Here is a 27759-nt window from a genome sequence, read left to right as displayed (position 1 = left end):
GGACGCCGTAGGAATAGCCCACCTCCGAGCAGCTCATTTCTCCAGGCTCCTCTTTGGACTCTGCCTGAATCCTCCCAGTCCTGGGTTTGGCTTAGTGTTGACCAGCTGTCTTCAGCCCTCTGCTCTCCCCACACAAACCTCTGTTCTTTCCTATTGCAGGTGCAGCCTTGGAACTAAATTCCCTACTCTCAAATTTGCCGCCATGTCCGACACCTCTTTGATATACTGCAGCTGCTGGGACCCTCGAAACCTGGGACCAAGGAAGCTCGTTAGGACTATCCCGATCTCTGCCCCTAGAGGGAAACCTAAGTAAGGAGCGGGAAGGGCAGGAAGCGGTAGGAGGTGGTGTTGACCGTGTCGCGGACAAGTATTTGTTAAATAAAATAGTGAACGTGTCAGCAGAAACTCGGTGAGGCAGAGACATTCCAGCTGGGCAGAAACCCCTTGCAAAGCAGACAGGAGTAGCGTCCTGCATTCCCAGGGACCCTTGAGCGTACTTCGCTCTTGTCAATCGTAACCTTATGAAGAGTACTCTATCTAGCACCTTAAAATATAAAAGTGTGTGACCCTATCCAAGCCAACCTGGTGCCAATCTGCACTAGGGCAGGGTTTTCTTAACTGGAGTTCTCTGCGCCAGTGAAATCACTTATGCAGTTCCTAGTCTTAAGTATGGGAGATACAAAGATTAGTAAATGAACGGAGGAAGAGGAGGAGAAGGAGAGGAAGAGGAGGAGGAAGAGGGAGAAGGGAGAAGGAGGAGAAAGAGGTGGAGAAGAAGAAAGAAAGAGAAGAGGAAACGAAGAGCACGGGGTGGGAAGGGGAGGAGCTCTAAAGAAGGGTCTCAGTGTACTTTAGTAACCATCCAGGAGCCAATCCCCTCATTTTACGGAGAAGGAAATGAAAGATTTTTATTCCTTCAAGATCCCACAGGTTGTCAGCTTCGGGAAGGTGGAGGGAAGGCAGGGAGGGAGAGAGCGTGAATCACATAACTTCAGGAAATTTGTGTGGAAATTTATTAAAATAAAATAATGATTTTTAAATAAAAATTTTTAATTAAAAAAAAAAAAAAGATCCTACAGGTTCCAATAGAGATGGGATTCAGACTCTCTGTGGCTTCAAATACGATGAGCATTCTAGTGCACGATGCTGACCCGTTCCTACTTAACTTATCCAGTTAAGGAGAGGAGGTTCCCTTAAAGGGAAAACTCTGCCTACCAATTTTTAAAAGAATGATAGACTTCGTTTTGAGGAACAGAAAGGGCAGAATTCTCTCTAAAATATCTGAGAGTCTCCCATGCCTATGGAGAAGAATTAGATTAGATGGATGTTGATGCTATCTCCAGCCACAAGATTCCCAAGATGGTATTAGGAGCCTATTATTTAGTGCTAATGTGTGTCTAAACAATTTTTCTCTTTTTTAAAAAAAATGTGTTTTGAATAACCAGATTGTCCCCTCTATCATCTGCCTTGAAGGAGCGAAATTACTTCTTACCACCACACATTAAGCCTTTCAGTGGCCCAAGGTAAATATTACTACCGGCTTGAGAATGGTATAGTAAGAGATTAGATTAATTATTAATTTTAACATTTAATTTTAAGTTTTAATAATTAATTTTTCCTAGACAATTTTTAATCTGAAAAGCAAAAATGCCACTGGGACAAAATAATGTAATGGGAAGGACAGGGAGGTCCAATACAAATCTTGAGTGTCTTGAAGCAATCTAGTGGGTCCGTTCTGATCTTCATCATTCAGGGCAACAAGAAGGAAAAGCCCCTAGCAGTACCAGATCTTAAGTTGTACTATAAAGCAGTAGTCATCAAGACAATATGATACTGGTGAAGAGACAGAAGGGAGGATCAGTGGAATAGACTTGGGGCAAGCGACCTCAGCAAGACAGTCTATGATAAACCCAAAGAACCTAGCTTTTGAGACAAAAACCCACTATTTGACAAAAACTGCTGGGAAAACTGGAAAACAATGTGGGAGAGATTGGGTCTAGATCAACATCTCACACCCTATATACCAAGATAAATTCAGAATGGGTGAATGACTTGAATATAAAGGAAGAAACTATAAGTAAATTAGGTGAGCACAGAATAGTATACTTGTCAAATCTCTGGGAAAGGAAAGATTTTAAAACCAAGCAAGAGTTAGAAAAAATGACAAAATGTAAAATAAATAATTTTGATTACATTAAACTAAAAAGGGTTTGTACAAACAAATCCTATGCAACCAAAATTAGAAGGGAAGCAACAAATTGGGGAAGAAAATCTTTATAACAAAAAACTCAGACAAAGGTCTAATTACTCAAATTTATAAGGAGCTAAATCAATTGTACAAAAAAATCAAGCCATTCCCCAATTGATAAATGGGCAAGGGACAAGAATAGGCAATTTTCAGATAAAGAAATCAAAACTATCAACAAACACATGAAAAAGTGTTCTAAGTCTCTTATAATTAGAGAAATGCAAATCAAAACAACTCTGAGGTACCACCTCACACCTAGCAGATTAGCTAACATGACAGCAAAGGAAAGTGGTTGGGATGTTGGAGGGGATGTAGCAAAATTGGGACATTAATGCATTGCTAGTGGAGTTGTGAACTGATACAACCATTCTGGATGGCAATTTGGAACTATGCTCAAAGGGCTTTAAAAGACTGCCTGCCTTTTGATCCAGCCATAGCACTGCTTGGTTTATACCCCCAAAGAGATTATAAGGAAAAAGACTTCTACAAAAATATTTATAGCTGTGCTCTTTGTGGTGGCAAAAAATTGGAAAATGAGGGAATGTCCTTCAATTGGGGAATGGCTGAACAAATTGTGGTATCTGCTGGTGATGGAATACTATTATCCTGAAAGGAATAATGAACTGGAGAAATTCCATGTGAACTGGAAAGACCTCCAGGAATTGATGCAGAGTGAAAGGAGCAGAGCCAGAAGTACATTGTAGACAGAGACTGATGCACTGTGGTACAATCGAACATAACAGACTTCTCTACTAGCAGCAATGAAAGAATCCAGAACAAGGCTGAGGGACTTATGAGAAAGAAAACTAACCACACTCAGAGGAAGAACTGTGGGAGTAGAAACACAGAAGAAAAACCAACTTCTTGAACACATGGGCTGATGGGGATTTTATTGGGGATGTAGACACCAAACAATAACTCTAGTCCAACTATCAATAATGTGGAATTAGGCCTTGATCAATGATACTCGTAAAACCCAGTAGAATTATGCATTGGCTATGGGAGGGTGGGGAGAGAGAAAGAACATGAAACATGTAACTATGGGAAAATATTCAAAATTAAAATTAAAAGGGAAAGCCTTTCTAAATTAATCTAAATTAAATTAGATTAAATGTGATTAGTTTAAAAGAGTAGTTACTACCCATGGGCTGCTTCAGTCCTACCTATTGTTATTCAGTCTCATCTGACTCTTTGGGACCCCATTTGGAGTTTTTTTTTTTGGCAAAGTTTGTTAGAAGGGTTTGTCATTTCCTTTTCCAGCTTATTTTATAGATGAGGAACTGAGACAAGCAAGGTTAAGTGACTTTCCCAGTTTCATATAGTTAATAAGTATCTGGGGCCAGATTTGAACTTGCAAAAATGACTCTTCCTATCTTCAGGCCTGGCACTATCCACTGTGCCCCCCGGCTATCTCCTTTATTAATTATTATTTTTGTATTGTAATATAATCTCTGAAGGATGTTCACTTTTTCTCCCTAGTCCAAAGAGCAATGATGAAAAATATGTACATTTTAAAATTATTTCCCATACAGGAGAGAGCACAAATCTCTCAAATCTAATTTTTCTAACAAGGTATATTATTTATTTTCCATTTTTATTTAAGTTTTGGTTAGATTTACCCAGCTATAAAATAAGAACAATAAAGCCTCCTATTTGGCCTGGACATCAGCTAACTCTCCCTGAGCCACTTTTAGTTCTGTCCTCTCCAAACTCTGAGGCCTGAGAGTCTTAGTGGATAGAGATACAGCCTCAAAGGAGCACTTGGGTTCAAGCTATACTTCTGGCAAACGTTGGTTATCTAAACCTGGTCAAGACATTTAATTCCTTAATGCTCTAGGCAACTTTCTAAGACCTTATAAGGTGCTTCCTACATTGGTGAAAGGACTTTACTCATCTGGGAATTCTTCATGCAAAGATCATAGGGAGTAGGAACTGTTTCATTCCTTATACTAGTGGGCACTAAGTATAGTACTAGGTATATAGTAGGCACTTAATATTAGCTGATTGAATTCAAAGACCCATTCCCTATTCCTTCCAAGTCAAAAGTCCTTCTCCTTTCAAAGAATGCAGAAACAAAATCTACAATCATTTTTTTTATCCACTGGATGTCTATTACACTTTCTTCAGTCCCTAATCCAATTTGGATAAAAAAGACACTATTTTGCTTTTAGCTAACCTCATTAGACTAGCTCATTTTTTTAAACCTTTACCTTCTGTCTTGGTATTAATTCTAAGATGGAAGAACAGCAAGAGCTAGGCAGTGGGAAATAAGAAGCTTGCCCAGAGTCACATAGCTAGGAAATGTCTAAGGTCAGATTTGCACCCAGATTCTCCTAAATCCAGGCCTGTTGCTCTATCCACTATGCTACCTTACTGTCCTAGCCTAGCTCATTTTAGAGCTCTTGATACTATTGTTACATTGCCATGTTATATTTTTGTCTTCATCCCCCATTTCCTTCTATCATCTGAACATATCTTTTTTTTAAACCCTTATCTTCTGTCTTCAGAGTCGATTAAGTAAGGATGGGGCAATTAGGGGTAAGTGACTTGCTCAGGGTTGCACAGCTAGGAATTGTCTGAGGCTAAATTTGAACCCACGTCCTCTGAACTCTATTTACTGTGCCACCCAATGGCCCCTCACCTGTCCAGATCTTTTGCAAAGCTAAGTTATTAATAGACTCCTTGTGCATCCACATATATCTGTTTTGACAATTTCCCCTTTCTTCTTCAGATTTGTTTCTCTTTGTATCTTGAAAATTTTGTTGCTAAAATTTCCCCTGAAGTTGTTTCTGCTTAGCTCCAGCATGAGTAGAAAGGAAAGAGAGGACAATTTAGGTTTAAAATCAGGAACTGCTTCCTTTTCGTTAGGGCTAACCAGAAGATAACAAGATACTTTGGAAAAGAGATGGGGGGTTTTCTCCTTGCTAGAGAGATGCAAGCAAAAGCTCACTGACCTGTTGTTGGTTATGTTGTAGAGGGAATTTTTATATAACAGGTAGCAGTTGGACTAGTATGCATCTTTGATCCTTTCCAACTCTTGAGATTCTTGATTCTGTAAAAATGTGTGAGGTTTTTTAGGGGAAGGAAAATTTTTCAATATTTAAAAAATATTATTTAAATGTTTTAAATTTTAATTAAATTTTAAATGGTTAATTTAAAATTATTGATATTTGCACTAGGGTGATTATTTAGAGTCTACATCCCCAATCATATCCCCATCGATCCATGTGATCAAGCTATTGTTTTTCTTCTATGCTTCTGCTCCCATAGTTCTTTCTCTGGACGTGGATAGCGTTCTTTCTCATAGGTTCCTCAGGAATGTCTTGGATCATTGCATTGCTGCTAGTAGAGAAGTCCATTACATTCTATTGTGCTAGTGTATCTGTCTCTGTGCATATGGATTTCCTAGTTCAGCTCCTTTTACTCTGCATCAATTCCTGGAGGTCATTCCAGTTCACCTGGAATTCCTCCAGTTTATTATTCCTTTGAGCACAATAGTATTCCATCACCAGCAGATACTACAATTTGTTCAGCCATTCCCCAATCGAGGGTATACCCTCGTTTTCCAGTTTTTTGCCACCACAAAGAGCACAGCTATAAATATTTTTGTACAAGTCTTTTTCCTTATGATCTCTTTGGGGTATAATCCCATCAGTGGTATGACTGGATCAAAGGGCAGACAGGCTTTTCATGCTCTTTGGGCATAGTTCCAAATTGCCATCCAAAATGGTTGAATCAATTCACAACTCCACCAGCAATGCATTAATGTCCCAATTTTGCCATATCCCCCCCAACATTTATTACTTTCCTTTGCTGTCATGTTAGCTAATCTGCTAGGTGTGAGGTGGTACCTCAGAGTGGTTTTGATTTGCATTTCTCTAATTATTAGAGATTTAGAACACTTTTTTATGTGCTTATTGATAGTTTTGATTTCTTTATCTGAAAATTGCCTATTCATGTCCCTTGCCCATTATCATTTGGGGAATGCTTTGATTTTTTGCACAATTGATTTAGCGCCTTATAAATTTGAGTAATTAGAATTTTGTCAGAGGTTTTTATTATAAAGATTTTTTCCCAATTTGTTGCTTCCCTTCTAATTTTGGTTGCATAGGATTTGTTTGTACAAACCCTTTTTAATTTAATGTAATCAGAATTATTTATTTTACATTTTGTCATTTTTTCTAACTCTTGCTTGGTCTTAAAATCTTTCCCACAGATCTGACAGGAATACTATTCTGTGTTCACCTAATTTACTTATAGTTTCCTTCTTTATATTCAAGTCATTCACCTATTCTGAGTTTATCTTGGTGTAGGGTGTGAGATGTCGATCTAAACCTAATCTCTCCCATACTGTTTTCCAATTTTCCAAGCAAATATCAATTATATGGAAATAAGTCTTGATCAGTGGCACATTAGTGGAATTAGGCATTGGCATGGGAGGAAGGGAGGAAAAGAATATGAATTATGTAACCATGGAAATTTTTTCTTAATAAAAAATGAAAAATAATTAAATTTAAGTTCCTTAGGGGCAAGGACTTTTTTCTCATATTAGTATTTCCAGTGCTTAGCATAGTGCCTAGCATTCAGTAAGTATTTAATAAATGCTTGTTGACTTCTTGACTAATATTGACTTTAGTGAAATGTTTCATTCCCCACTACTGCCATATGAATAAGAAGTTATACAGTTGAGGTAATTTTGTAGCTGGTGGGGCATAAAGGTTTTTTTTAAAAATTATTACATTTGTGTTTGTCAGTTAATGTTACTCTTGTATATATACATATTGAAATGTTACCTATCATCCAAGAGCCTCAAAACAGAAATCACTCCAGTCCCCTCCAGAAATACATCTTTTGTATCAAATTGCCCCCTTTTTTGTTTTGTTTTGTTTCAAATCTACTCCAATACCCCCAAACCATGTCTTCTGTATTATTTTCCAAAGTAGGAGGCAATAAGCCTGTGGTCAGCATACTTCAATTCTTCTACCTCTATATAGTCTGTAAGAGAGGAAGGCTTTCTAAACAGAGGAGACCTTGGAGGTCAGCAGAAAGCACTCCATAAAACAAGATGGAGGAAGGACTCCATACCCTCTCTATTCCTTAACCCCAACCCCTTGCTTTGTCAAAGGAAGGAGAAAACTCTCCTCTTTTATTTTCATATAGGATCTTCTGTAAGTGAGAAATCCCCTATCCCCCCTTTTATGATTGTTTTGTTACCAGTTTTGAAGTTTTGATTTAACTAAAATCATGGCTTTAGCATACATAGTTAATCATTGTTAGCATAGGTCTCCGCATTTTCCTTGAATTTATAATATGTTTTCTAAGAATCTCTGTGTTGTTTGGTTCAAACAACAGAGGTTAGTGTTTTGATCAAGATGTAATTCTAGCATGAGTCAAGCACTATAAAAATTAAGTGAATATATTCTAGCATCCTGCTTAAGCAAGAATAATCCCAAGAAAAGATACCAGTTGCCACCCTTGATGACTTTTTGGTGACCTTCTGTGGATTTACACCATGCTTAATCAGCTCTGATAAACTCCCCTGTTTAACTGATTTGGGTCTATTTAAACCCACTGTAATTTTTATGATACTCTATTTTTCTATCTGCTGACCTTTTGTAGTTGCTGACCTTATTACTAAGATAATGTTTTTCTAAATATTATACTTTGACAAAATCTGTACTTCATCTGTTTCTTTACAATCATAAACCTATCATTTGGAGCATCAGTTTTGTATATTCGGAGGCCACTCATAAGGCTCTGGGTCTTTGGTCTTGCCCAGAGTCCAGCTTTATTGTGAGACTGGCCCTCTCTCAATAAACCTATTTCTTTTTGGCTTGGAGACTTTGTTTCTCTTATTGGTGTTTTGGATCAATAATTTTTGCCACATCTCCAACCATTTTTCCAGGGATCAGAAATTGCCTCCAATTCCCTCAATGCAAACAAAGGTCATGTATATGCCCTCTAAATTCTTGCTGAATCACACTACTGTCATCATAGGTTTCCATACTTAACTAGTCCTTTGAGAAGTCTGCAAGATACAACTTTTCTTGGGGATTTGAGTTTTCAGACAGACAAAAACAGAAGACTCTGGAATTTTGTGCTTGTGTATAACTCAATGATGATCTTTTTCTTACAGAGCACAGGTACTCACCAGAAAGTATGCATTGCGCAAAGAAAAGAAAATGCCTGAAGTGAGTAAAATGAATGGCCTTTCTTATAGAATTTAGTCACACCTTAGATATTAACTGGTCCAACCATCTGATTTTACAGTTGAGGAAACTGAGTCCAAGCCACAGCCAGTTACACACTAAGGGACTCATACCTGATAACAGGTAGTAAGTTGCAGAGATTAGGTTTTGATCCCAGATCTTCTTAACTCCAAATCATCTATTCTTTACCACCATGTTACTTTCTTAAAGGATAATGTTTTCTCTAAATTAGTAAAAAATAAAATGTGATTACTGTTCATATCTCCCCTGGAATAGGAGTCTAAAGATGGAACTTTTCAAAACTGTCATTTTTAATTGAAATTTCACTAACGTGCATTTATTTTCTCTTCCACCTTCCTAGCCCCCAGTAGTGGGGAAAAGGAAAAGACAAAACCCTGGAAACACAAATGCAGAATTAAGTAAAACAAATCCTCATATTGGCCATGTCTAAAACTGTTTAACCCATTCTACATATTGAGTCTATCACCTCCCTCTAAGGAGCCAGCTTGAATCACCTGCCAGCACTGGGAGGGGGGAAGGAAAGGGAGGGAGGGAATCATATAACTTGGGAAAACTTGTGTGGAATTTTATTATTACATGTAATTGTTAAAATATATATAAAATAAATAAATACATTTCTAATAAAAAAATTTTTAAAAAGTTACATTGTTTTTACACTCTCATATAATTGATTTGCCTGGTTTTGCTCTGTATCAGTTTGTAAAAGTCTTCCCCAATTTCTCTGAAACCATCCCTTTTGCCATTTCTTTTGGCACCATGGGTATTCCATTACATTTATATGTCATAATTTATCTGTAATTTTCTGTCTTGGGCCCTAAGCTAGAGGGTAAATCATTTCATAGAGAAGATAAAAAAGACCTCTTTAAATTCTTCCTAAAGGAGAGACATTTCTTCCTTTTTCTAAAAGAGGTAGGCAGAGAGGGGTAGGGGAAGTGGAAGGAAAACTTGAAAGGACTGTATTCCGAGTCCTTCCCTGACTTTGTCATTTTACAACCTAGGACACTGTAAAGATCTCTCCTGGATTTTCCTACTCTCAAAGTGAAGATGAAATCTCAGTTTTACTGGGAGATGAGATGTTTGAAAGGTCAAAAAAGCGTAAAGATGAGCCTAAAGATGTAGTCAAATCCTTACTGCCCAGGTAATGCCCTTGACAAGTTTCTAAGAAGGGGGGGTCAGGGGAAGACATTTGAATCTGGTTTTACCTACTCTCTCTATGAAATAAGCTCTAGAATCCAGATTTATTGCCATTTTATGATAAAGAGGAGCCTGGCTCAGGACTCTAGCAAGCATGTAGGAGTTAGCCCAGTTATTCGAAAGTCAATTAGTCAATATGCTGATTATCCAGTCTCCAAAATACCTCTCATATTTTCCTGCTGTATTTAGGGGAGCAACTGGAAGTCCATGTACCATGTCCGATGTCCCTGGAGGCCCTGAAATTTCAAGGGAAGCTTCAGATTCATACTCCATAGAATGGTCTCTAGAAGTCAATTGAACTTCTGCTACAAATATTTACCTCTATGTATGTGTATATAAACTAAATCTATCTATATTTGCTTAATGGCGATACTTTCTCCCTCTTTTCCCCCTCTCTGCGTTAGAAAAGGCATCACTTGATTTAAAATGTATATGTAAATTATGTCTTTCATGTTTCTATATTTCAGTTCTTTCTCTGGAGGTGTACATTCACAAGTGATCCTTCAAGCATTAATTCTATAGATGTACATAATGTTCTCTTGGTTCTACCTTTTTCTCTTTTCATAATTTCATGTAGGTTGTTCCAAGTTTTTTAAAAAATTAACCTGCTCATCATTTCTTTTAGCACATTAGTATTCCATCACAATCATATGCCATAACTTGTTCTGCCATTCCCCAGTTGATGGGCATCCCCTCAATTTCTAGTTCTTTGTCACCATAAAGAAAGCTATAGATATTTTAGAACATATACATTGGATCAGTTCACAACTCCTCCAACATAAAGTAACTTTCTAAGGCCAGTTTTTTTCTTTGTCTTTTGCTCATTTTTACATCTTCCATGACCTTGCTTTGTGGAGTGGAAGAAGTATTGTCCCAAGCTTGTATTACAGTCTACTCCAGAGTTTGGGCTTCACCTGACTGCCTTTGGGACCTGCAGTGCACACTTTGAGGAGGTGGCCTGCCTGGCTGACTGGGGGAAGCCTTGCAATTGTATTGTCCAGATGCCACCTGTGCTGGACAAAGCTAAATTCTGCCCCACCTACCCACTCCAGTGCCTCCCTTCAGGTGCCACTTGCACTGGACTGTTCTCCTCTTCTCACCCAATGAGATGGGACCTTCCTGCTTTCTTTCCACATTATCCTGGCCTGAAACACTGCTTCACCCTGTCATTTGTTGGTTCTGCTGCTCCAGAATTTATTCCAAAGACGTGTGTGTGTGTGTGTGTGTGTGTGTGTGTGTGTGTGTGTGTGTGTGTGTGTGTGTGGTTGGAGGTGGATGTGGTCAGGCTCAGAGAGTTCCTTCCCTACTCTGCCATCATAGCTCCTTGAAGCCTGATAAAGAGCTTTAAATGTCAAACAGAAGAGTTTCTGTTTGATCTTAGAGGTAATAGGAGACCCCTGGAGTCTTTTCCAATTGTTTGAAGATTAATACTATTTTTTAAGATGGACTTGTCTGTCATTCACTACGGAAGATATGTCTACCACATGTTCACTTATCCGGAATGTCACCTCTGAGCAATCCCAAGAGACATGGACAATAGGCAGTCCAAATTCCTAACTTTCAGAAAACATCTTTAAGACTCTTATCTTGCCTGAATCACATTATTGGCTGTGACCCTAGTCTTACTTCAAGCCCCCTCCCAATGTGTTTCTGGTCTATATCTCCATTTCCTGCAATAGTCTTCAGCCTAAATCCTCTAACCCAGTGGTTCCCAAACTTTTTTGGCCTACCACCCCCTTTCCAGAAAAAATATTACTTGGCGCCCCCTGTCACATATTATCACCACCCCCTTACAGTTATTCACTGCCCCCAAATGCACCTGTGGCCATCACCGCTTCCCCTGGATCGCTGCAGCACCCACCAGGGGGTGGTGGCGCCCACTTTGGGAATCACTGCTCTAACCAGTCACACTTCTCTCACTTTTCATTAATTCAAGTCCATCACAAATTTTTGACATATTTCTTTTTCTCTCTAGTCATGTCATCTCATTTCTTTTTGTATGGCTTAACCAAGAATACCAGGTGTATATGGCTTAACTAGCCTGTTCCTCTAATGTTCTCAAGCATGCTGAGCAGAAGGTGTGAGAAATACCAAGCCAGCACTCATGATAACCTTGACAACTCAGCCAGTTGCACTGTAAAGTCTCTTGATGGGGCATGGAATGAATGGTATACCACATGAGTGAGAGAACCCTCTCTGCTCTGTAGGACAGATGTCGTTGCTGACTTAGAAAATCAGATCACGGAACTAACTTCAGTAATAGAGCAAATGAACAGAGATCATCAAAATGCTCAGAAACTGGTGAGTTGTCTTTAAGTCTACTTGGTTAACCTTGATTGATGAGAACAGCAGGGCCACCATTCAAGCCTAATCCAAGAAGGATATTTGTATCTGTTGGCTATCAATCATTCAAGAGGCATCCATCCATTGACTCCTTTTTATACTAGATTACTAGATTATGATCTTCATAAAGGGTGGGCCTCTAGCTTCACTCAGCTATTTGGTAATTTTGCCTCATTTTGTAGATCATGGATCCACATTGTGGATGCCTAGGTCACCAACAGAAATACTAGACACTTTCAAATGGGTCAAGGGAGATATGAAGTGCATTCGGAGAATTTGATGATGGTCCACTAAGGCTTAGAATCAGTGCTGGGGTGGGAGTGGGAGAAAAGCATATACTTTTCTCATCCTTAAACCACTTTTGAGTTCACCTTGGGTTGAATCAGTAGAGAGGTGGGAGGATCCAGTCACTTCTAGAATTTCTGTCAGACCAAGTTATCTATTCCTTTCAGACCAGGCTAATTCTGATAATAGCTCAGCTAGTTTGTGGTATAGTTAGAAGCTCTCTCCTAACTATCAAAATGACTGTGCCCCATCACTACTTTTGACCAAACGTATTTTCTCCAAAACACTGCCTTCATAATCCCCCATCCCATTTCCCCGTTCTCAGGGACATAGATAGCATTCAAAGCTTGTAAGCTATGGAGAGTAAGTGTGAAGGACATGTGGAAAAGGGAATTCACTATGGGTCGGAAGCTCCATAGAAGTGATAGAATCTGAGAGGGGTCTTGAAAGGGGGCTATATCACTGTATGCATACATGTTGTTAATGCCAAGCCTGTCTTTTTAGCTTAGAGAAGAAATGGAACACCGGTACAGCGAACTCCAGAAAGAATTTGAAAATAGCAAGAGGTACAGCTGCTGAATGGGAGGGAGAAAGTGAAGAGTGTGTGTGTGTGGGGGGGGGGGTGCGCACACACGTGTGAGCCCTAAGGGGAGAGCAGGACACTTGCATTTGAAGCCCCTCATGGAGAGCATGCTCTGTTTTTGTCTTGGTGCCAGAATCATTTTGATGCCAAAAGATTCTTGTCTTCAGTACATTGTTCTCATCCAATGGGTTCTTTTATTTCCCAGGAATTCCTTCCTTCCTTTTAACATCAGAGTAGCCATTTTTGTCCTTTAATCGAGGGTCTAAGACACAATAGGATCTGGTGGGATAGAGGCCCAGGCTTCGAATCAGAGAAATCTGAATTCAAGTCCCACCTTGTCATATAATATGATCATATCATATAATATGATCACAAACAAATCATTTGTCTTCTCAGTGCTCCAAGCAACTAAGACCATAAATGATGGAAAAAGTTGCCAATTTGTATTGGTGAAGGAAAGAGCAGTTCTGAAAACTAAATCACAAGTCCAAGGGAACTGGAGGAAAAAGGGGGGAAAGAGTAAAAAGGATCAAATAGTAAAAAAGGAAGAGAGCTGGATCAGATTCCAGCTCTGAGACTTAACTAACTGTATGACCAGGGGTGATTTATCTAACCTTTAGGAGTCTAATTTTTTTCTCCTGGAAAGTGACACTAGCTGTGCGACTCTGGGAAAGACACTTTTAATCCTGTTTGCTTCCATTTCCTCATTTGTAAAATGAGTTGGAGAAGGAAATGGCAAACCACTCCAGTATTTCTGTCAAGAAAACCCCAAATGGGGTCACAATTCAGAAATAACTGAACAGCAACAAATAAAGTAGGTGTAAAAATACTCTTATTCACTACCTCACGGGGTTTTTGTAAAGAAAGTGTTTGGAGAAGCTTAAAGCAATAATATATACTTTGTTGTTATGATTATTTCTCCAAAATAACTGTTAAAATTCTCTGCCCCACACCTAGCAGTTTGTCTCTTCCTACTTCTACCCAACCCCCCCCCCCTTCCCACCCTTGCTCTGTAGCTCTATCTGCAAAGCAGGAAAATTTACAAAAAATAGTTGTGTAGATGGGAAGGAACAGGAGAGAATGAGGAACAGAAAGGCTGAGCTGCCAAGTCCCTTTCTGATTCAACAGCTGGCCACTACAGCATTCTCAGTAGCATTGAGAGAAGATACTTCTGAACCTATTCTTTTTCCTTTTGGTGTCAGCTGCAGCTATCCAGAACAGGGATTTCCAAAGTGCCAAGGCATGATCCTGAAAAGTTTAGGATCAATGAACTAGAGGGTGGGAAGATGGACTACATTCTACCTATCTCAGATCGTCAGTGGGGGCTTGTCTCCCACAGAAGTACACCACCCTTTATACTTACTATTGCCTAACACCTAAGTACCTTTCCTTTACCTTTGCCACTTCCCAACCTCTTCCTTTTGGTACCCTTAGGTGCAAGGTAGTCATAATCTAATGATGACCAGAGCACCAATACCAATAGCCAACTAGATGCTTTTGATAAAACTCCTGCCCCCAATGTACCCATCCCCCATCCCCTGTCTCTATATCTGTCTCTCTCTGTCTCTGTCTCTGTCTCTGTCTCTCTCTGTCTCTCTCTCTCTCTGTCTCTCTCTCTCTCTCTCTGTCTCTCACACACGGCCGTGCACAATAAAGAATCCCACTGCTTCCTTTTTCCATTTCCAGGGAACAGGGTGAGCAGGCATGGATGATCTCAATCTCATTTCATAATCTTTCCCCCTTAAAACCACCCTTTAAAAAATGTTTAAGTAGTTATTAAATTTGAGATTTTCATGACTTGCCCTTGTTACATTATCTGAAAGATAAGAGATAAGACTGATGAACACAAATAAAAAAGACAGACAGTGTAATTGAAAACCACAATGGCTCATCCTTATATATTAGGGTTTTCAAGAACAATCATAATTTCAAAAGACATAATAAGAACAATACTGCTCACCTTTGGTAGAGAGGTGATGACTAGAGATACAGAAGAAAATATACATTCTCAGATATTGCTAGATTGATTGTTATAAGAGATATCTATGAGGTAAAAATCATGACTGGCTAGTGATGGAAGATATACAAAAAAAGAGCATCAATAAAACATTTTTTTAAAATACTCAGAAGAAAACAAAAAATACAGTAGGAGATGTAAATTGTATTACTACATATGCACCCATATGTATATATACATATACATATTTCTTTAAAAATAAACTATGTAATAGAAGTCCACAATTTCTTATTCTTTCCTCTGATAAGTTTTCTTTATATTGAAATGTTTGTGTTTAATGATATGTTTGATGATGATTTTTCTGTTTACACTAAAATTTTTTAAAGAACTTTCATAACCATCAACTTATCTGATTCTCAAAACACAGCAATTAAGTAGCTAATTCAAGTAATATCATGTTCTACTTTATAGATCAGGAAAATTCAGAGATGGTGAATGACTTACTTACCCAGTGTCTTACAGAGAATGAGTGACAAGCAAGACTTTAAGTCTTCTGACTGCAAAACTGGAGTTCTTCCTACTATGGCATGATTTCTCAAATTGTTGAAAATTGGTTCCCATAAGTAATCATTCCTCCATAGATACCAAAATCTTGGGATCCTATTTAAGGTTTCTTTACCTTTGGTCAAATGTGGCTAGAATTGAATCTATTATTTTCCTAGCTCTCACAACTATACAGTGCATGTACCATTAAAACTTGATCTACATCTGTTTTATTTTTATTGATCCATTAAAATTTAAAACAAAAAGATGGAAATTTGAGAGTCTACCTGTCAAGACATACATAAGAGCTAAATGAACACATTACAAGACACTTTTCACACAAATCAAAAGAGAACTAAACAATTTGGAGACATATTGACTGCCTATGGCTGGTCCAAACCAATATAATAAAAAAGGGCAATTCTACCTAAGTCCTCTTACTTATTCAGCAATCAGACTACCAAAGAATTGTTTTATAGAGGTAGAAAAATAACAAAATTAAGCTGGAAGAACAAAAGGTCAAGAATATTATCAAAGAAATCAGCGGAGAAAAAAAGGAGTGAAGGAAAGCAGCCTAATATTACCAGATTTCAAACTATATTATAAAGCTGCAATCATAAAAACAATCTGGTTCTGGCTTAGAAAGAGAGTGGTGGATCAGTGGAAATAGATTAATCACACTTGATTTGTGTGAGAAGTGTTATAATTGTCTTCACTCAACAGGCAGACTCCCAAATATTTTAAACTGCCCACAGTTACTTTAAATGGAATTTCTCATTTCTATCTTCTATTTCTTGTTGCTTGGTTTTGTTAAAAATATGTTGAAATGCTGATGATTGTGGGACTTTGTCTTATATACAAGCTGTTAATTCCCTTTTTATAATCTTTTTAAAAATTATTTGTTTAGTCTGACATAGGTTATACCTGTACTTCCATGGAATACATATTTCCATATTGTTCATATCATAGTAGAGGGCACATTTCACACATACAATAATAATCTCATCAAGGAAATAAAGTGAAGATAGCATACTTTGATCTGCATACAGATTCCAACAGTTCCTTCTTTGGCTGTGGATAGCATTTTCATCATGACTCCATGTGGTTATTTTGGAAATTTGCATTGCTGATAATGGTTCAGGCCATATAAGTCACATAATATTCCTACTACTGTCATACATTGTCCTCCTTGTTCTGCTCACCTCATTCTGCATCAGTTCATACTTATATACTAGTCTTTCCAGGTTTTTCTGAACTCATACTGTTTGTTCATCACTTCTTATGGAAAAATATTTATGGGATAACTATTTACCACAACTTGTTTATCTATTCTCCAAGCGACAGACAACCCTCATTTTCCAATTCTTAGCCACTACAAAAAGAACTGCTAAGAATATTTTGGTGCAGGTAGGTTCTTTTCTCTTATCTCTAAATTTCTTTGGGATACAGACCCTAGTAATAGTTTTGCATGAGTCAAAGGGTATGTATAGTTTTATGGCCCTTTGGACTTGGTTCCATATTGCTCTCCTGAATGGTTGTACCAGTTCACGGTTCTACTAATAGTCTATTAGCTTCTTAGGTTTCCCACATCTCCTCCAATATTTATCATTTTTCTTCTTGTCATGTTAGCCAATATGATAGATATGAGGTAGTATCTCAGAGTTGTTTTAGTTTGCATTTCTCAATCAGTAGTGAGTTGGAGTATTTTTTCATATGACTGGATAGTTTTCATTTCTTTCTCTGAGAATTGCCTGTTCATAACATTTGGCCATTTTTCAATAAGGGAATACCCTGTATTCATATAAATTTGCAGAGACACTTGCTATAAAAATTATCCATTTCGTCTTTTGTAATGTTCTCTGTCTTGTTTGGTCTTAAATTCTTCCCTTATCCATAAATCTGGCAGGTAAGCTTTTCTTTTTTTTTTTTATTTTAAACCCTTAATTTCTGTGTATTGACTTATAGGTGGAAGAGTGGTAAGGGTAGGCAATGGGGGTCAAGTGATTTGCCCAGGGTCACAGAGCTGGGAAGTGTCTGAGGCCGGATTTGAACCCAGGACCTCCCGTCTCTAGGCCTGGCTCTCAATTCACTGAGCTACCCAGCTGCCCCCTGGCAGGTAAGCTTTTCTGTGTTCTCCTAAATTGTTTATGATGTCAAATTTATGTCTAGATCAAATATTCATATGCCATATTCTACTTTATTTCCTTCATGAGATTTTTTATTATATGTGTCATATGTGTCTTCTATCATGGCATGAGCAATATGAAAATATATATTCCATGAAAGTGCAGGAATATCAGACTATTTATCACCAAAGGGAGTGGAGGGGGAAAATCTGAATTCTAAAATGTCAGAAAACAATAGTCAAAAATTATTTCTACATGTAACCAAAAAAATGAAAATATTAAATCTTTTAAAAATTACCAGCATTATGGATGGCAAAGAAAGGGAGCAGCAAGGTGGGGGAATTACAATATCTGAGGCTGGCCATAGGAACCTAATCTTAATTAATGTGTTCAACACAGCTATCCTTACAAAGTGGCAGATCCTGTCAATGTCAGATAATGGATATGCCCAAAGGGTCCTTGGAGAGCATTTGAAGATTCTGAGGTATCTGCCGCTCTGACCTTCTATAAGGGTTAGGGTTAGTGTTGAATCTTAGTCAAGATATAGCCTCAGCATAGTACCCATTGCTCCCTGTGGCTGCCATATCTTTCTAGCTCTGTTGAATGAGGGGGAAAAAAAACCCAGCTATGTTCAGATGTCTTTTCATTGATGAGTTTTTTTTCCTGTGGTGACTACACAGAGAATTCAAGGAGACTCACACTTTAGAACTTGCTGCTCTGGAGGAAAAGTATAAATCATCCTTGAAAATGGAGAAAACAGTCGCACAAGGAAAGCTAGGTATGACCAGAATGTAGACAGCATGCTTCTTCTGTAATATAGACAAAATCCTGCAAGCATGACAGGGAACACAGGTTAATTGGATAGCATCTACCAGGTTTCTCTGGGGGTTCTTCTTAGAGCTTAGAAAAGGAAGCATCATGTAGAGAGAATGACAAAAAGGAGGGAAAGCCATTCATCAACATGCCTAATAAATACCAAAACAAAGTTTTCATTCAAGTTCTGTCTCCACCATTCCAAAGCCAAGTGACTTTGGGCATAAGAATCTCTTCTCTACCTACTCCTTAGGACTAGTATGAGGAGCAAAAAAAAAAATGCATGTGAAAGCACTTTGTAAAATATAAAATCTCTATACCTATAATGAGGTATTATTATTATTCACTGTGTGATGGAGTCAATCAGCCAATCAGCAAGCATTTATTAAGCATCTACTATGTTCTAGATACTTTGCTAAATGCTGGGGATACAAAGAAAGATCCCCCAATAAAATAAAATGACCCCCAAATAAATAAAATAAAACCCTCAAATAAAATGTTTAAACCTCCATTATTTTAGGACTTTGATGGAAAAAAGACATTTAGGATTAGCTAATCTAACATTTAAAGTTAGTTAACCCTAACTCCCCCTGCCAAGTTCTGGGAACCCAGGCTAGTGTCTCATAGGGAGTAGAGTGAGGCCCCAACTTTTCATATTATCTTAGCTCAGAATAAAGATTAATCACTAGGGATTTGGGTAAAGTTTGTTCAGGTGTTATACAAGATGTCCCAAAGGCTCCAGTGTAGTTTTGAGCTGTTCAGGCTGTGGTGTGTGTGTGTGTGTGTGTGTGTGTGTGTGTGTGTGTGTGTGTGTTTTTAATGGAATACTGATAGCTCTACTTGTTTATCTTCTCTTGCCTAGAGGGTATGGTGAAAGAGTATAAGTATTTGAAGAATATGTTCCGAATGTACCAGGTGAGATCTAGCTACTTTGAACCATTTTCAAGCATAAGGGAAGGCTTCCAATTGCAGACTTGATTTCCTGGCAGATAATTCGTGGGGGAATAATCCAAATGGGGTATTGATAGAAAATAACTCTTGGGGAGACTGGGCAGAGAGAAGCTGGTTTGAGAGTGTCTACTCCCAGGAAAGAGGGCCTGGTATAGAAATTTGAACTGAATTGAATTGAGCTATTGATATTCATTTTTATTGGATGAAGATCTGTGGAAATGTAAGGATACAAAAAACAGATGAAACAAGCTGAGCAGATTGAAGTGTCAGTGTTCATTCTTTTTTTTTAATTGCTCATGTGTTGATGTAGTAATTAATTTATTCATTCATTCAATATCTATAAGCCCCTGACAAAGTAGGAGAAAGAAGTTGAGCTAACATTCCCTCCACTTTTAAATCCTTTTGGAAACACTGCTATGTTTTTGCAGGTGTGGATGTGTACATGAGAGAGAGAAAGGAGGCAGGAAGATGAAAGAGAAGAAGAGGGAGTGAGATGGATGGAGGGAAAGAGAGAGAAAGAGAAGAGAGAAAGGGAGGAGAGAGAGAAGAAGGAGCTTTTGAGGGGAGAAAGCACCATCAGAATTCCCAGGAGAAGGAGAGGGATGAAAACTGCTCAAATTTATGACATATCCCAGAATTCATGACCTCCATAACCCCAAAGAGCTGTCCTTTCCATCCTTGTGCAGCTAGCTTAGGAGCAGAACTGCTGTTCTACAGAGCTGTTGAGCTCCTGGAAAGATTAAGCAAACAATTTAGAGCAAATCAGTAAGGACTGGCTAAAGCCTCCTCAGGTCATCAAAAAATAGTTATGAAGAACTGACATTTCCACTCTGCTTTGTTGTTTTCAAAGCATCTCCCTTGTACCCACATTGAAGGAGGAATTACACTTCCTGCTATTCCCATTTTACAGATGAGGAAACTGAGGTTCACAAAGGTGAAGTGATTTGCACCTGTGCACATAGCTAGTAAGGGTCAGGATTTGAACCCAGGCCTTCTGACACCAAGTCCGGCATTCTTTTGTCCACCTCTGTTTCAGAGGTTCTTAACTTATTTTGTATCATGGCCCCAGTAGTGTGCTGGTTACTGTTTAATCACTGACTCTAGGGGTAGGAGAGGGGAAGTATATATACTACACGCTTTTAAGTTTAACCTGCATTACTGATATTTTCCCCATTTCCTTAAGTCTAAACAATGTAGAAAACAAATGAAGCTCTGGTTGTAGGAGTTCCTGATTTTTGAGGTGTAAATGTTCATACTGAAAATTTATCAGCTCTCAAACTAGTTTGAACTGACTCCAGCACACCCCTGCATGGATCCCTTTGGCATTCTGGTGAAGACCATGGCAGATCCTCTTTCAGATAATATTTTTAAGTGCATAAAATACACAGGATTACAAGGAAACCAATTATATTGAAATATAGTCATGAAAATTTTTTTAAAATTCATAGTCCCTAGGTTAAGAACCTCTGCTCCATTTGATTTCTTCTTTCGAAGTACGGATTATTTCCTAAAAAATTGTCAACAACAAAGCCATTGATTAACGAGTATTTTTACCTATATCTTAGTTGGTGCAATGGATTTTTCACTTGATTTGTGATTCCAGAAGAATCCTTAAGAGCACTGGGGTAAAAAAAAAAAACCCTCTGTCTTACTTCACAGAAGAAATTCTATTTTTGCTTATAGCAATAGTCATGAACATTTCTTTTTTCCCCTTCGATGAATTCTTTAAGTATTCCAAAGATCAAAGTGGGAAAATATTGGCTTATCTCCTGACATTTCCATTTTCTTGTATGTCAGTCTCTAACTCCAGAGAACTTATCAGTGAGAGTGGTATTGGGCTTTGCAATAGAGAGTACTACTTGGAAAGGAGCCATCACCTCTCTACTTCCCATTCTTCCATTTCAGCACCACCTTTGGATTTCTATTTTTTTCCCCATGGTTACATGATTCATGTTGTCTCCTTCCCTTCCACTCCCAGAGTTGACAAGCAACTGGGTCTTACATATATTGTTACTCGAAAGCTATTTCCATGACCATTGAATTTATAGAAAATGTTTTTAAAATTTCTCCTTTTCCCTGGATATCCTTGATTCATAAGACCATGATGTCCATGTGTTATGGTCCTCTGTGCTACCCTAGGACAGTATCGCAGATGAAATGGAAGAGAAGTGGTCAAGGCGAAAGGTAGAATGGGAGAAGAATGAAAAAATGGAACGAGAAAAAGTCTTGCTGCAACAAAGTATGTAGAGAATCTCAAAATGTTTTAGGCATATGAACAACCTAGGTTTATTTAAAGAAAATGTGACCAATTAGAAAGGTTGGAATGGAAGGACTGTGACCTACCTCTAATCCAACTACTCATGCATTCAGTGTCCTTGTAAAAGTCATAGCATACCCAATTAGTTTCCACTTCATTTTTTAGAACAATAATGTAATTTAATCCAAGTTTATTCCCAACTTCATTTGTTAGCATGAGAACCTTTTTTTTGGTAGCTTTTAAAATTTAAATTTCTTTGTTTGTTACATTAAAACACCCATTGAACTCCTTCTCTCCCATCCCTTCCCCCTGCTAGCGAAGGCATCATTTGACAAAAAGATATATATGTGTATATAAAACTATATCTTATTTCTGTTAACAGTTCTTTCTCTGGAGGTGGGTGTGCACAAGTCATTCTTCAAACAATATTTCCATTGCTGTTTATAATATTCTTTTGGTTCTGCTTGTTTTACTCTTTATACTTTCATATAGGTCATTCTATGTTTTTCCAAAATTAACCTTATCATTTCTTATGGCGCATTAGTATTCCATCACAATCTTATGCCACAATTTATTTAGCCATTCGCCAATTGATGGACCTTCCCTTAGTTTCCAGTTCTTTGTCACTCCAGAGAACTGCTAGAAATATTTTAGAACGTATGGTTTCTTTTCCTTTTTGCCTTATTGCCTTAGGAAATAAACCCAATAAGTGGTATTGCTGGGTCAAAAGGTGTACACAGTTTTATAACTCTTTGGCTATTAATTCCAGATTGCTCTCCAAAATGACTAGATCAGTTCATAGCAGTGTGTTGGTGCCCCCATTTTTCCACATCCTTTCCAGCATTTGCCGTTTTGCCCTTTTATCATTTTAGCCCATCTCATAGGTACAAGATAATATCTCAGAGTTGTTTTGATTTGCATTTCTCTAATCAATAATGATTTAAAGGGGGCAGCCAGGTGGCTCAGTGGATTGAGAGCCAGGCCTAGAGATAGGAGGACCTGTGTACAAGTCTGGCCTCAGACCCTTCCTAGCTATGTGATATAGCTATCACATATCACATATCATATATCACAAATCAAATATCACATATCACGTATCACACCCTGGGCAAGTGATATAACCCCCACTGCCTAGTCCTTACCAATCTTCTGCCTTGGAACCAAAGTACGATATCGATTCTAAGATGAAAGGTAAGGTTTTGGGGGCTTTTTAAAATAATGATTTAGAGCATTATTACATATAGTTTTTGTAGCTTTGATTTCTTCATTCAAAAACTATTCATATCTTTAAGCATTTATCAGTTGGGGAATGACTCATATTCTTATATATTTGACAAAGTATTTGTGGATTCCCACATGATAGTAACTGTATTATTAGTACCTAATAATTGTGAAAGTGCATGGGGGAACCATTAGTTTGACCCAGGTTACCATTTTTTTTTTTGTTCTCAGGTATTTCATGTTTTCTTCTTTGTATCTTTTAGACAAAAATAAAACTTGTGAGAGCACACACATACATATATACTTAATTCTCTGATTCTCCACAGAATACAGATTAACCAAGAAATTTGAGGTAGATGTAGAGGAAGAAAAGAGAAAACTAGAAGAACTCCATGTCCGAACCTGTGAAAAGTTCAGTAAGGAGAGAGAGGTAATTCCCCTCCAGAGAAATGAATATTTTTTTGTATCTATCGTATTTTGTATCTATTGTAAGACCTATTGTAAACTTTTAAAGACAAGCAATAACATTGTGACAATAACTTGTGGATGTTATATTTAATAGGTGCTTGCTTTTTAGAGACAATGTGAACTTAAGTTATTTAGATGAATCCAGAGGGCCGACTTGCATGGATCACAATATTGCAATAATAATCATAGCTAGCAGTTAGTTTATAGAACACTTTAAGGTTTGCAAAGTGCTTTACAAATATGATCTCATTTGATCCTCACAAAAACCTTGGGAGGTAGGTGTTATTATTATCTTGATTTTACATGAGGAAACTAAGGCAAACAAAATTTAGGTGACTTGGTCAGGGTCTCACAGCTGGTGTCTGAGGGTAGATTGAACTCAACTTCCTGACTCCAAGTCCAGCATTCTGGGTATCATGGTACTCCCTAAGCTGTCTTTTCCTTTACAGAAGAATGTTTTATTAGAAGGAAGAGAAGGGAAGAAAGGAAGGAAAGAAGGAAGGAAGAAAGGAAGGAAGGAAACCATATAAAAATCATAGAATGATCTACGTTATATAAAAGAAAGGATTTTGTAGCAATTAGTGTTTGCTAAATAGATTCTTTTCAATTCTATAGTTTTGTTTTAATGCTAATTCTACTCTATAAGTCACCTCTTTCTCTCTTTTCTCTCTCTCTCTCTCTCTCTCTCTCTCTCTCTCTCTCTCTCTCTCTCTCTCTCTCTCTTTCTCTCTCTCTCTCTCTTCTCCCCTCTCTCTCATCTGTGCTAGACTGGGAGGTAAGGATAGGTTGGAGGTTATTCTCTTTTTTTGTTTTAGTTTTATCTGTGAATGGCACATGCTCTTCTCTGTGTTTCCTGTGTTTGATTTGGGCTTGGTGGAACATAGCATCCCACAGAATTGGAAAGCACCCTAGAGATCATCTAGCATAATTCCCCTCCCATCTTACAGATGAGGAAACTGAGGTCCACGAAGCTTAAGTGACTCGAGTGAGGTCACAGAGCTGGAATTTAAATCTAGGTCCTTTGACTTCAAAATACAGTGCTCTTTTCACTATACCATAGTGCCAAATCTGAAATAGATATGAAGTAGTGCCTTTACCATTCTTCTGCCTTGGAACCAATGTAAAATAAAATATTGATTCTAAGATGGAAGATAAAGGTTAAGAAATAAAAAAAGAAGTGGTGTAAGATTAATCTTCAATATGCTTTGCTTTCAGGAATTCATGAAACAACATGATGCAGATCTAATACAATTAGAAGAGCTGCAGAAAGCCAAAGAGGTGGGATTTTTTCCAGTTTGTGATTGCCTGTACAAAGTAAGCAAAATGAAAAGGCAGTGAACCAAGAGATTGACTCTATAACTATTCCTCAAAGAATCTAAATTAATGGCCTACAGCTGAACTTTCTAGGGGTTTTAGAACTTGTGTACTTTAACCATCATGACCCAGTTCTGCCTTTTGGACTCCATTCATTGCAATAATACATCCTGGAAGGAGCTAGAAGCTGGAAGGGACCTTAGAAGTCATCCAGTCCAAACCTCTTATTTTACAGATGACAAAATTGATATCAGAGAGATTAACCAATTCACCCAAGGGCATACACAGACATTAGACAGCAAGGCCAGGATTTAAACCCAAATCCAGTGTTCTTCCCACTATACCTATACTCTTTCAGCTTTTAACCAGCACTGAATGGTATGGCTAAGTCATCTGTTTCATGAGGAATTCTGAAGTTTCTTGGCTGATTGTGTGATTTTAACTTGGGTATCATTAAGAAGCTGTCACCAGAAGTTTTAAAATCAAGGGATGATTTTTTTCTCCCTTTTGGCCAATGTAATTCACCAAGTTCATCTGTTCATTCAGGTAGGGGAGGGGGCCAGTGAGCTTATTTAAGGAGAGAGAGCCCATACTGGTTGAAATCAAGATTCCTAGATGTATTAAAGAATGAATGTCCATGCTAACCAAGCACATAAGCTGATATGTACTGCTCCTTCTTCTGAAAATAAGCTATTCCCTGAAAACTGATCACATGAGTCTTCAGTTCTGAGGCCTTGGAACACTTTGCTGAGGAACAGACAAATGGTAATAGAAAGCTTAGTTGGAGAGCTCAGGAAAGTATTTGTGGAATGAATGGTAAGAGAGCCATCAGAGAATAAGGCAATATGAGGGTTAAGAAGGGCACATGTGATCAGGCAATCACTAGACCAACTAGTCTGTTCCCAGGACAGGGATTCTCCTCCACATTTTGCATTTTCCCCAAACACCTAGTTTAGTGCTTTGTAAACAGCAGGTGCTTCTTTAGGGCATCTGGAATTGAATTGAGTCTCTTTTTCCTGACAAAGGTTGTGGAGGAAGAATTGCAAGCACAGTCTCTTATTTTAGAATCATTGAACACTTCATTGTACCAGAGTCAAGTGGACCTCCAAAAAGAGGTGAGTTCCAGCCAGGGAAAGGCAAATGCCAGTTGAATAAAGCCTGAGAGAGTGACAGCTGAAAAGAACCTTAGGCCATCTAGTCCAACCCACTGACACTTAGAGCATCCTAGGATGCCTCCATAAATGTACTATGACTATCCTATTCAGCTACTTGCCTAGGGAGGATAGTCAACTTTTGAAATGCCTTTCAGAAAAACAATGTACTTCAACTGGAACAGCTCCTCCAAAAGAAGCTTAATGAAATGGAGGAAAAGTATAAATTTATAACGCAGAACCTAACAGAGGAAAATACAGAATTGAGGTATGTACCCAAAGGGAAAAGAAGGAGAACCCTGGGGTGGAGTAGGGGTCAGAAGGGAGGGAGGGCGAGTTTTGAAGAATTGAGGAAAGAGTGGGGAAATTTACCTGCAATTGTTCTAGAAAACATGTTTGATTTGTACAAGCCAGTGGAATTGCTTGTCAAGTCTGGGGGGCAGGAAGGGAGGATGGAAAGAAAATGAATCCTGTAAACATGGAAAAATATTTAAAGAATAAAAAAATAAATTAAAAAAATTTTTTTAAATGTTTGTTTTGGAAAGGAGTGAAAATGATGTAAGCTAGTTTGTAAAACTGATTTGGAGATGAGAATTCAAAATAATTGGTTAAAAGTCTAGATCATACATTTTCTCAATTCTTATGAAATTATATTTTTTATGACTATTATCTGTTTTTAAAAGTGAATTCATTTTGAATTTAAGTTTTCTAAAACAATCATTTCTATCTACAGAACAGAACAAGAAAAGAGGATTACACATAAAACCACTCCATCTCCCAATTTAAGGCATTTTCACTGGCTGTACCCCATGTCTGAAATGTTTTCCCTCTTCATCTCCACATTTTGGCTTCCTTGGCTTATGTAATTAAGCAATTTTGTATTTCTTTCTTTTCATTGGAATTGCTTAATTACATAAGCACAATCAAGCAAAATAGTCTTACTGTTAATTTTTTATTTTGCATATTAGTCCATTTCACTGTCATGAGTGGGACAGTGTTTTTCTTTATCAGTTCTCCCTCTGCAATTATGGTTGATGAGAGTTTTATAAGTCTTTCAAAATTGTTTTATTTTTACAATATTCAGGTTACCTCATAAATTGTTCTGGTTCTATTTACTTTGTATCCATTCATACAAATTTTCCTAGGTTTCTTTGAAATTGTTTTTTTCCATGATAATATTCCAATAAATTCATATGCCACAATTTTTTCAACCAAACCCCAGTTGATGGCCATCCCCTTCAAAGCTGCTATAAATATTTTTGTACATATAGGACCTTTTTCTCTTTCTTTGATCTCTTTAAAGTATACTATACCTAATAGTCATATAGATGAGTCAACGTACAGGGACCTTTTTTTGTTATTATTTTGATGGCTTATCTCTTACTGGTTTTGATTCAGATTTTATTATAGCCTAATGAACTTCTATTCCTTCAGACCAACATTTATACTAACTAAAGACACATCCTAATAATACAAGTGAACCCTTGAGTATTTTTTAAAATTCCAATAATATTAGTCCCATAGACTCCTCACAAGTAAGTTGTATATATTGTCAGGTTGTGGGCATCAATAAAACTTTTGGGGGGGTTTCTAAATTGCCATAATTAGTTGAGAACTTCCTATCTGTGGTGTTCAACAAAAAAATAATCTTTTTAAATTTGGGGATCTTACTGTTATAACTAAAATCCCACCTGAGGAAAAACATGTTCTCTTCCACCTGAGAAGCCTATGCATTTTCTCTATTTCATTTCTAAGATAATGTCTTTTTCTTCACTTAACAGGCATATGCTAATCCTAAAGAATGAAGAGCTTTTCCAAGAAAGGAACAAGCAAGTTAAGCGTGAAATCTCTTATCATGACAGTTTTATTGAGAATGAAAATCAAAACAAAAAGGAAAAAAGTTGATTGTCCCCCAGAGCCTGGAGAATTAGTATGAAGAACTTTCTCACAGGAATACCCAAGACTTGTTCAATTCTTGGGGTAGCATATTTTTGTTTTTGTTTTCACAACTTAACTTTAACTCAGAGTTGTTGGAAACATAAATGTCATTGAGCCAAGATTTTCTTTCCCCAACC

At 37.7% G+C, this 27759-nt stretch overlaps 1 protein-coding gene across 1 annotated transcript; it reads left to right on the top strand.

Annotated features, from left to right (window-relative positions):
- The first annotated feature begins 202 nt into the window (after window positions 1-202).
- On the top strand, window positions 203-27589 carry FLACC1 (flagellum associated containing coiled-coil domains 1). Its single transcript, XM_044667457.1, has 14 exons — window positions 203-309; window positions 1446-1523; window positions 8385-8439; window positions 9477-9616; window positions 11880-11973; window positions 12805-12866; window positions 18190-18287; window positions 19185-19237; window positions 21413-21512; window positions 23078-23181; window positions 24435-24497; window positions 25559-25648; window positions 25843-25952; window positions 27466-27589. Exons 1-14 carry the CDS (start codon window positions 203-205, stop codon window positions 27587-27589), a joined length of 1278 nt encoding a protein of 425 aa, XP_044523392.1.
- The last annotated feature ends 170 nt before the right edge of the window (window positions 27590-27759 follow it).

The sequence above is a fragment of the Gracilinanus agilis genome, chromosome 3 (genome assembly GCF_016433145.1).
Source record: "Gracilinanus agilis isolate LMUSP501 chromosome 3, AgileGrace, whole genome shotgun sequence".
Classification (NCBI taxonomy): domain Eukaryota; kingdom Metazoa; phylum Chordata; class Mammalia; order Didelphimorphia; family Didelphidae; genus Gracilinanus; species Gracilinanus agilis.
Note: the sequence above shows the minus strand (reverse complement) of the source record. Positions and strands in the feature narration are given on the sequence as shown.

Coding starts and splice junctions, on each gene's coding strand:
- FLACC1 (XM_044667457.1), top strand. CDS start 203: ATGTCCGACACCTCTTTGATATACTGCAGCTGCTGGGACCCTCGAAAC. Junction 9,617..11,879: donor GTCAAATCCTTACTGCCCAG/GTAATGCCCTTG, acceptor TCTGCTCTGTAG/GACAGATGTCGTTGCTGACT. Junction 23,182..24,434: donor AGTTCAGTAAGGAGAGAGAG/GTAATTCCCCTC, acceptor CTTTGCTTTCAG/GAATTCATGAAACAACATGA.